The 10,523-nt window shown below is 33.9% G+C and overlaps 2 protein-coding genes across 4 annotated transcripts; one reads left to right on the plus strand and one right to left on the minus strand.

Annotated features, from left to right (window-relative positions):
* Positions 1-969: 969 nt before the first annotated feature.
* On the minus strand, positions 970-9,118 carry LOC120085696 (14-3-3-like protein). 3 transcript variants are annotated; one of them, XM_039041839.2, is made up of 6 exons: positions 8,835-9,118; positions 7,746-8,198; positions 7,430-7,517; positions 7,199-7,308; positions 6,631-6,779; positions 970-3,609 (listed from the first exon to the last, which is right to left on the minus strand). In XM_039041839.2, the coding sequence occupies exons 2-6, from the start codon at positions 7,787-7,789 to the stop codon at positions 3,593-3,595; spliced, it is 408 nt and encodes a 135-aa protein (XP_038897767.1). In that variant the 5' UTR covers positions 7,790-8,198; positions 8,835-9,118; the 3' UTR covers positions 970-3,592. The 3 variants fall into 3 exon arrangements, with proteins under 3 accessions (XP_038897767.1, XP_038897765.1, XP_038897766.1); XM_039041837.2 differs by lacking the exon at positions 970-3,609 and adding an exon at positions 5,753-6,022; XM_039041838.2 differs by lacking the exon at positions 970-3,609 and adding an exon at positions 5,753-6,116.
* On the plus strand, positions 2,944-4,885 carry LOC120085693 (alpha/beta-Hydrolases superfamily protein). Its single transcript, XM_039041836.2, has 4 exons — positions 2,944-3,573; positions 4,171-4,263; positions 4,368-4,435; positions 4,522-4,885. The coding sequence occupies exons 1-4, from the start codon at positions 2,944-2,946 to the stop codon at positions 4,649-4,651; spliced, it is 921 nt and encodes a 306-aa protein (XP_038897764.1). The 3' UTR covers positions 4,652-4,885.
* Positions 9,119-10,523: the final 1,405 nt, after the last annotated feature.

A 10,523-nucleotide genomic window follows, 5' to 3' on the forward strand; every position in this document is an offset into this window, starting at 1 on the left:
GTCGGGAGTGATCCTCTCTTCCGACAATTGATCTCCCAACTGTTGTTTTAGGCGTTGAGAGAGTCTCTTTTTTAGTGTAAAGATCTATTTGTTTAATTTAAATAGAAGTCCTTAAGAAAGGTTACAAAAAATGAGTGTATCAAGGAAGAGAAAGTGTAAGTTTAATTGAAATAAAAATCTATGTAAATTACGTAATATGTGATTCTAGTTCAAAATAGTCGTGACGTGAATGATCGTGAAAACGACTGAATAACAAAGGAAAAACCTAAGAAAACGATTTTTGGGATCAATATTGATGAATCATAATTACAACTATTAAAAAGTACTATGTCAGTTATGTTAGCTTTTAAAGTATGAGTTCTTGAATATGATATATAATGATATATACTATACTTTTTTAAAGTATATAATAAACATAAGATAGGATAGTCGATACATATTAACGTATAAATATACATAATACATAAATATATAAAAGGTTAGATGTTGAGTTTACAGAGCCCTAGCCCAGTCGAACTAAACAGCTCAAGCCCACATAAATTAGTAATCGCCACAGAAGTTTATTGAAATTACCAAATTACCCCCACAAAAACCATCGTCTAGGGTTTCAAACGCTCTATAAATTCATCATCAGCTTCGATTGGAAGCCATTCATTCACAATTGAACATCTTCTTCAGTCTCGAAGTTTCTCGCATTAGGGTTACGTTTTAGGGTTTCATTCTTGAAATTAAAGGTAGTGGGTTGATTTCATTTGGGGGTTAAATTCGCCTCTTCTTTCGGCTACAAGTTCTGAGATCTTTCGATCGGTTTCTTGATGGCTTTGTTCTGGAGGCGTATATTGATTCTCTAAGTTATGGGGATTTTCTTTAGTCCAGATTTTGTGTGCTATCACATCTCTGGTTCTCCCCTACTTAGGTACATTTCATGAAATCCCTCGATTTTGATCTCAACCTTTTACCAAACTAGCATTGTTTTCGTTTTTTTTTTTTTTTTTTATGGTTTACTTGATTGTTGTATAATGACTTTGATGGATGGAGAGGACATAGGGCTATGGGTTCTAACAATTTCATGGATGTCAATTAGAGTATTTTAAACATTTTTATAGGACTGGCATTGTGCAGAAAGGGAAGTTGGATTGGATTATGGCAAGCAATACAACCCAAAAAACTGAGACCATTTGGGTTGATTTGGATTAGGTCTGATGAAGTTTGGATTCAACTCGAAAAACTGTGAGTTTTCTTCTTGCCTTCTGCACAGATTTGTTTCGGAACAAACAACTCCAATGAGAAGAAGATAATAAGTAATGGAGTTTTAGAGAGGAAAAAGCACTAGATTTGTGAGAGACTTGAAAAGTAATCTTTAAAAAAAGTTTGAAAATGATTATATAACTTATTTTCGAAGAACAAGTTATTAAGTTAGGCTAATTGATGTATACTGTAAGATTTTGAATTTTGTCTAATGAAACTCACTAATTTTTTTGTCTACAAGTTTGTAAATTTTAATAAAATTAAAATTTAGGAGCGACTTTTAAAATTTTGCAAAGTTTTTATAATTGAAAGTCTTGAATTAGATGTCTTTTTGCAAAATCATATCAAATAAAGTTTTGATACATTTTGACGTCATTATAGTAAATAAAGCAATAATTTAATTTAATTGAGGTAAAAGATACTTTGTAATAATCTAGTCCGTGTATTTTTAATTTTGTAACAAAACAATTTAATCCTGAAATTTTAGTGGATAACAATTTTATCCTTGTAGTTTTAAATTCAAAACAATTTAGTCCATAACAGTAAATAAATTTGTCAAAATTAAATGTCAATTATTATTATTTTTTTGATATTTTTTATGTAGGCTTTGTATTTTTCTCTAATTAGTTTATCAATTTATTTATACAAGAAATCTTATTAAATCTCAACTCTAATTTCTCTACAATTAAGATTAAATTGTTACAAACATTAAAGAGGTTTGGGGACTAATTTGTTATATAATAAGATTTGGGGATTAAATTCTTACCTAATAAGGTTTTTGAGACTAAATTGTTATGAAGTAAGATTTTGGGACTAAATTGTTATCTTAAAATTTAGTTCCAAGGATTCAGGGATTCATATTTATTTAAACACTTATAATAGTAAAAATTTATTAAAATATACTTTGAGTGGCTATCATCTTAAACACTTTCGTACTTTGAGGAGTTGTCATGTTTCAATTTATTCTTTAAACACATTTTAAATGGTCACAAATCAAAATAGGAGAAAAGTTTGGAGATTAAAAATAATTTTTAACCTTTAATTTAATAATTCTCAACAAGGGAAGATTTTAGTCCTACAAATTCTTGATTTCTCTTCCACAATAGGGAGGTTCCCATTCCAATTGATTCTAGAAAAATAACTGCACATGGTCAGGAATTACTCCTAGTCTATGGATGAACCACCAATATTCTTATATTTTTGGGAAGAATGCACTACAGAAGTTAATCATCAGGATCAAATTGTGACAATTTCAATTTAGAATGATCGGTCCAGTATTACTTATAAAAATGTACCTCGAATAAAAATTAAATAAGAATATCCCAAAATCCGATTCCTTTTACCTTGCAGAAAATTGAACAGAACCACGTTTGATGTAGGTAGCACTTTAAGCGTAATAACTTTGGCCCACATGAAACCGAATCGGATTCATTAATGGATGGTGGAGAATGAATAGGAAAATCGGTCTGACAGAATTTAGGAAGAACAAACCCCTTAGAATGGAGAACTCCATTCTTCCCCTTTCTACTTATTTTTTCTGCCAGAGACACCCATTTCTGCATAAAAGAATTGGAAACTCGAGAAGCTATGAACATCAAGAGCTAGAAGGCTGAAGAACAAAGCTTACCCGTCTTAACTAACTTGATCCAATTCCAAAGCTTTTTTCTGCCAATTCTTTCACCGACCCTCTGCCAAATGCCATCCTGTTGCAACTTCACCGAGTCAAGAAATCGATGTTTACGTTCTACCTTCATCAAATGTGGACTTCGATCCACCACCACAGACCTTAAAGATGGTTCCATTATACATTGCTGGGTTCCCAAAACTCAGGATCAACACCGTCCCAACCTCCTCCTCATCCATGGCTTTGGGACCAATGCATTATGGCAATGGGGGAACGCCATACGCCTCTTCACCTCTCACTTCAATGTGTATGTGCCAGACCTCGTCTTCTTTGGGGACTCGATCACGACTCGGCCAGAGCGGTCTGATTCGTTCCAAGCCGAGTGCATCATGCGAGTAATGGCTGCCAACTCAGTGCAGAAGCTGAGCCTCATTGGATTGAGCTACGGTGGGTTCGTTGGATATTGCTTGGCAGCGAGATACAGGGAGGTGGTGGAGAGGGTGGTGATATGTGGTGCAGGAGTTTGTATGGAAGAGAAGGACTTGAGGGAAGGGTTGTTCAGAATCTCGGACTTGGAGGAGGCAGCCAACATTTTGGTGCCCCAAGATCCTAAGAAATTGAAGGAGTTGGTGAAGTTTGCCCTCTTCAGGCCTCCTCCACTGCGATTGCTGCCCTCTTGTTTACTCGCCGATTTCATTCAAGTATGGAGTCTCTAATCAGCTACTCTTTTTCGCATTCTGTCAATTAATTAACAAACCCATTGCTTTAATGGAGGAATATCTAAAGCATTTAGAAGTATTAGGAGGGTGTCTGAAATGTTGAATTGATTATAATAGTTTATTGTAGGTTATAATAATTGGAAACACCAATTACTATAATTAGAATCCCATCAAATATGGAGTGAACTAAATAGCCCACTCCACCCACTTGCTCAGTGTTTTTTTCTAAAAAGAGTGTTAGATACCACCTACCAAGAAGACTTATACACAATAACTACGAAGACTAAAATTGTATGCGAGATAAAGAAGTTACAATATACCAAGCCCTTTAAGAGGGTTATTTCTCCCCTAAATTCCCACAATGAAAATTCTTACTAAAATGATCTACACCCTCTAATGTGTCCAACTCCTATTTATAACCAAGACATTTTCAGTTACTACCCATAATATCCTTTTAATCTTACTCGTACACCCTTAATACTCTCAAAGGGTGTTCTTCGAGCACTTCCACCCTCTCATCCTAAAGTATAGGTTTTGGAATCTTCAAATTCATTTTGTGACTATTGCTTCTTGGCGCAGGCTATGTGCAGTGAATATGTAGAAGAAAAGAGAGAGTTAATCAAAGCTATTCCAAAAGACAGGAGACTATCAGACATCCCCAAGATCCAGCAGGCTGGTGTCATCTTCTTATATGCATTCATTTCATTTCATTTCATTTTTTCAAGTTTTTTCTTTTCTCCTAAATCATGAGCAAAATAACCTCTGATTTGAAGCAGCCAACATTGATAATTTGGGGAGAGGGTGACAAGGTATTCCCATTAGAAATGGGCTACAGGCTAAAAAGGTAAAGTCTTTGAGATGCTTTCTTGAATAAATTCCCTTTTTTTTTTTTGGTTACTCTTTCTAAATCTATAAGCACTGAAATGTTAGGCATTTGGAGGAGAGCGCTCAACTGGTAGTAATCAAGAATGCAGGGCATGCTTGTGATTTGGAAAAGCCTAAGGAGTACTATCAGCACTTGAAGTCCTTCCTTGGCATCAAGCAGCAAAACCATAAATGAGTTTCAAGTACAATTTGTATTGAACAGATTGGTCAAGAGCCTGCTTCTATATCATTAAATTGTTACTGATTTGGTAAGATTGAATTTTGGTAAACAAATACTTGTTCTCACATTGACTACTTCAGTAGTAAAAAGACTACTTACTCACCTATAAATAGTTAAGGAGACAGGAGGTAGATGTACCTTATCATAATTGTGCTGATAAATAAAGGAATAAAGGCTACTCTATCGAAATTGAAGCGTGTTATAATGATTAATATTTAAATGAGAAAACGTATCTTTAGCTATGGCAATTTAACGAAAGGAGTATGTTTAAAATTACCCAAAAAGTACATTATAAATTAAAAAAGTTATATGCAGAAGGATGTTAAGAAAGCTGGCAGAAACAGAGTATAAATCAAATAGAAAATACTGCACAACAAAGTGTGAAGAATCAGTGAGTACATTTATAAAAGTATAGCAAAAGAAAAGTAAGTGAATCGAATAATTTATATATTGATAGAAAGAAGTTCATGTGAAGAGAAATTATAAAGAAAACACATCAAAATCATTAGATAAAAATAAGTCTTCTAGATACTTCTATTTTTTTTCCAAAACATATTCCTGAAAATATCTTTAAGTATACCAAAATGTCACTGCTATCAAACTGAAAGATAGACCGCGATAGACTCTATCACTGAGCAATAGAAATCTATCGAGTGACATTTTGCTTCATTTGAAAATAAGTTTGCTTATTTGCTTTATTTGAAAATAATCCATATCCTAATGATAGTCGAAAATATTTAAATATCACAGGGTAGAGGTTTTTAAGATTTAGAACTACTTTTCCTATCATGAGATAGTGGATAAAGGTAATCTTATCCTATCAACCATCATAAGGTAGCCACGTGAACTAAAGGTGATTGGCCACTTTTTCGTCCCTAAGAAAGTCTAAGATATTTCCCCCCTAATATTTCATGACAACTAATCTTTTTGTCGATAACTACAATGTTGTATCCATAAATCTGTCGGAAATTTGATCAGTCTTAGGAATAGGAACAAATCAATCGTTCTGGGAGAGGAGGTGGAAAGAAAATTAAACAGGTTGGAAAGATAAGAACAGGAAAAATATGAGAAACAAATCAATAAAGAACATACAGATACACATTGTTTAAAAAAGAAAGAAAAAAGAACAGACCACCTTCCAAAACAGGATTCAAATGTGTTGTGTTTAAAACAGAAAATAGAATACAGAGCTAATAATTGTCAGTGAGCCCTATTGTGCCCTATCAACATGCCCAAATAACATTTAATAATAATAAGTTAATAACTACTGCATGTACCATTGTTCAACACTTCAACCACAGGAACCAAGTGTCGTGTTGATTAACTCTGCAAACAGAATATTTTATCATTTTTGTAAGTGATTGACTGACTGGTGCTGTGTTAAGTTTGAATCAAATTCAGCATGCATAACACAGTGTACCTAGAAATGAGAAAATAAGTGTTAAAAATGTCGTAGGGATTGTCTCACGAACAAAATTGAAATAAACTTACCTCTACCTAAAGTTCATCAGCATTGGACTGTTCTCTTGTCAACTGAACAAATATAAAGTCACCCACTGCGATAAAAAAGCCTAAGTTTCTAATTGAAAGTTAACTCCTACCTAAACTAGATTCAAATGGCAATTCGTAAGCTTTTGATTAACTTGGGAAGACCAACTCTAGGAGAAGCCATGAGACACCAACTATTTACAATCTGATCGTGCCTCATTCTATGTTCTCCTTAATTCAGAACACGGACTCACTGGATATGTTAATTGATTTTTATAACTACAGAAGATAAAGGTCAAAACCTTAACTAATTCCAATCTGAATTCAATATATTTGTTAATTTGATTCTTGTCAACCGAGAAGAGATCAAGGGTTGAAACCAGCGCTATGGAGTGAGATATTAATATGAAACCAAAGAAAGAAAGAAAGACATAGAGAATACATACCACCTTCGTCTGGAAGATCGGAAGTCCACAGGGTTAGATTGTCCCTAAGGAGCTGCATAATAAGGGTACTGTCCTTGTAGGATTCCTCATTGAGACTGTCAAGTTCTGCAATAGCCTCATCAAAAGCCTGCTTAGCAAGGTGGCAGGCCCTGTAAGGATATGACACAGTTATTTAAAAGAATAGAATCAAAGGAGAGAGAGAAGATTGGAGAAAGGAAGATTTCCACCCTTCCTTGTGGTGAAGTAAAGTCCCCAAAATTATCTCATGGTGTCACTATGCAGAAGCTACTGTACCCAGTAAAGCTTTCCTCATAATGACACAAATTAGTGGTAGTTTTTTAAAGACCAAACAAGTGAAATGATGATAATATAGGTTTCTCAAGCCTTCCCATTCATTTAGTAAACTTCCAAAATGGAAATGTCTCCTTGATAAACTGAAAGAACTTTTTGCAATAGTAATTACCATGGTCGGTAATAAAATAATTCCTCGTTTTTTTTTTCTTCTCTCGTTTTGTTGGGGAGTAGTGCCAGTAGATGACAGAAGAAAGAATAAAGGAGAGATGTTAACCTTTCAGGAGAATTCAATATCTCATAATAGAAAACAGAGAAGTTCAGAGCCAAGCCAAGTCTTATAGGATGAGTTGGAGACAAATCAGAGTTAGCAATTGCAGAAGCAGCCTGCACAATGCAGAAACGATCAATTGATATCATTTCCATGGAATTTTAGAAAACAAAAATAGAAATAGGAAAATATAGAGCAATGAAAATGTTTTTCCAGGAATACAGGAAATAAACTTGCCTCGTAAGACTTTAATGACTGATCCGCAACCTGTTTACACTCATCACCGGATTTAAACTCAGCCAAATACCGACAATAATCTCCTTTCCTATAGCAGAAAATAGAGGGAAAACATGGTAAAAACCATGATAATCATGTGAAAGTAAGCATATTAATTGCACCAAAATCAATACATAAACTGCACAGGTATGGTATCTCTCTTCATGAAAACAATAAACTATTTAAGGAGTAAAAACAGTAATTTAGCGATAGCATAAAATAAAGGAGGTCGAGGGAAATCCCCTTAATGAAGTCAAACAAAGATAATAAAACTGACCTATTTGTTATGAGCAAACATATTAATTCATCACAATTGCGCATAATTAGCTTATTTCACACCGTCCTGTTACTTCTACAACATATATCCAACCGTCCTGCATATTAAAGTGTTCTTCATCTCTATATTTAAGTTGACCGGGAACACTAAAAATATCACATCTTATGGTTGAATTCAGTAGATTCTCCAGCTGAGGAACGTGGAAGGAGATGCTGGTCAAAGATTGACAATATGTCACTGCATATTCTGGAGGGCTCATCTTCAACCCGATGCCTGTAACTAATTATCTGTTCCACATTCTTCTCGTTATGTTAGGTAGTTTCCTTCTGTTCAATTGAAGACAAAATACACCAGGAAGCTCGTCTTTCTTATAGCTACCAGATAGCAGATTTTTCTCTTCCACTGTCAATTCCACGTTTAACTTTGCAACTTTCTTCATTTCCTCGACCATTTCTGAAGCATGAAAAAGGCAATGATCCGAACTGTTAGATTCAGTAAACACAAAAAGATGAAGCCTCAAAATAGTATTATACAATGAATGAAGGTAGATGTCTTAGTTGATCACGTTGGCATTCCATCAATATCTCTACAAATCCCGTCAACATTGAAACCAAGAGCGTGAACAATTATCATCTCATTATTGCCAAACTACGATAAGAACATTATAAACGACCAGTGAGAAAATTAAAATGCCTTGTTATAACCAGAACTTTCTAAGCCAGATCGAAATTCCAGATTTAGGCGCCATGATGCCCCAACCCACAAACAACAAATCCTGATTCTACTACTTTTCATTTGAAATTATTATAAATAACTCAATGGATCAGCGACCGATTGCAAATGATGCACACCTAATTAAGTTCGTCGTCAATTCCTACGGCAAAATTACATCCAGACCATACAACGAACAAAATATAGCCCTAGATAAAGTCGCAAGAACAAAAAAGTGATTAAGCGCCATATATATTGCGGATCTACAGTCTCAAATAATCAAAACAACAGTAATCTCTAAGTTAACTGAATCAATCGAGTGAATTAGCAAATAAATACATGATTAAGGAATTGATTGTAGAGAGAAACAGTACGTGCCTTCATATCCCTCAGCTTGCTCTGCCAATCTAGCCAAGTAAACGAGTAGTTCTCTCTCTTTTGCCATCGCTTCTATGTCTCTCTCCTTCTGTAGCTTCTCCAACTGAAACTGAAATCTTGGCTTCGAATTTGCCGCTGCAGAATTTGGGCTCTGCTGCTTTGTACTTTGGCTATGGACGTTGAACTGAGTTCCTCATTTTTCCTATTAATCTTTCGTACTATCATGGCAAGTTAGAATGAGCCTGGGATTTCGAAAGCTCTTTGCTTGAAACGTGTGATATTGGCGCGCGTGTATAGTGAAATCAGCCGTTGGATCAAATTGCAGTTTTGGAAGACGGTCCCCATGAAAGGGATGTGACGTTGACCGTAAGTTGCGTGACGGCTGGGTGATGTAAGGATCGATGGGGGATGTTTTGTGGAGCCCGTCGCATCCGTAACGTTCTTTCGTTTGATACGGTATCCAGTTGTAAATTTTAAATTTCCTGTACTAAAAAATAAAATAAATTTCCTTTATTATTTTGGCTTGATATGTATTCTTTTTTTCCATCAATCTTTTTTATTTTTTATTTTCAATATTCAAGGTCAAACTTTTAAGACACTAGGTTTAGTTCCAAAACCTAGAGATTATTGATCCATATTTGGGATGCAAAGTTACAAAAATGAAGTTTTTCGATATATGTATAAAAAATAAAAAGATGAAATTTTCGACAAATGTGCAAAGTGCAATAGTGAATGTTATTGAAGTTGGTAGAGTTGAGTCTAACACTTATGAAGTCGGTGGACCAAACAATTCCTTAGGTTAAAAATGTTTTTGACCTTTCAGATTTTTTTAAAAATAGAAATATCGATTTAGTTCTTATACTTTTTCTTTTGGCAAAGGTATCATATTGCTAAAAAGAGAATTTGTACCTCACAGTCTGAGGTCAAGTTACAAACAAAATACAACCAAAATAAAAGAAAATCGACAATGCCAAAACTCTATCAAACACAAATATAAAACACATTCAACTCAAGAAAAAGTGTTCAAGGAGAAGAATCTTTTTAAGTCACTTCAATAAAAGCCCCAAGCTAAAAATAATAAAGGAAAACCTCAGTCTTAACTATCTAACTAAACTACTGGAGATGATGCAAGGTAGCTCTATAAACACATATATTATGCTCACGCCAAATATAATAAATACCAACACTCCGAGCGACTCTCAATTTTGTACTAACTTAGTTCTTGAATTTAGCATGTAACAATTTAGTTAGTATATTTTCAAATTTGTAACAATTTAGTTTATATCATGAAAAGCTTGTGAATCTTCATTGTCAATTGTGATCATGTAACAAACTAATCTTTATAATTTATGAACAAAATTGACATTTAATCTCTTTGTCAATCTTATATATTCCATTAAATCTAAATAACATTCTCACAATAGACTAAATTGTTACAAATTGTAAAGTAGGTTGAATAATTTGATACTTATTAAATTTTAGGAACTAAATTATAGGAAACAAATCGTTACAAATTCAATTTTAAAAACTAAAGTATTACTTATATACAAGTTCAAGGACCAACGTGATTTTTAACATTTACTTTTTAATTTGCTTAATTCAACAATAATAGAGTAGGAAAAATCGAACCTCTACAATAAAAATTGAAAATCTAAGTCAAATCAAGCATAACTACACAATAATTGACGT

The sequence above is a fragment of the Benincasa hispida genome, chromosome 9, assembly GCF_027475165.1.
Source record: "Benincasa hispida cultivar pf3 chromosome 9, pf3_genome.v1.1, whole genome shotgun sequence".
Classification (NCBI taxonomy): domain Eukaryota; kingdom Viridiplantae; phylum Streptophyta; class Magnoliopsida; order Cucurbitales; family Cucurbitaceae; genus Benincasa; species Benincasa hispida.

Excerpts from the sequence above, each read along its gene's own strand:
- LOC120085693 (XM_039041836.2), top strand. The coding sequence starts at position 2,944 with ATGCCATCCTGTTGCAACTTCACCGAGTCAAGAAATCGATGTTTACGT. Across the intron at positions 3,574-4,170 it reads TACTCGCCGATTTCATTCAA|GCTATGTGCAGTGAATATGT; the intron begins GTATGGAGTCTC and ends TTCTTGGCGCAG. Across the intron at positions 4,436-4,521 it reads ATGGGCTACAGGCTAAAAAG|GCATTTGGAGGAGAGCGCTC; the intron begins GTAAAGTCTTTG and ends CTGAAATGTTAG.
- LOC120085696 (XM_039041837.2), bottom strand. The coding sequence starts at position 7,789 with ATGCGCAATTGTGATGAATTAATATGTTTGCTCATAACAAATAG. Across the intron at positions 7,518-7,745 it reads TGTTTGCTCATAACAAATAG|GAAAGGAGATTATTGTCGGT; the intron begins GTCAGTTTTATT and ends TTTCTGCTATAG. Across the intron at positions 7,309-7,429 it reads AGTCATTAAAGTCTTACGAG|GCTGCTTCTGCAATTGCTAA; the intron begins GCAAGTTTATTT and ends TGCATTGTGCAG.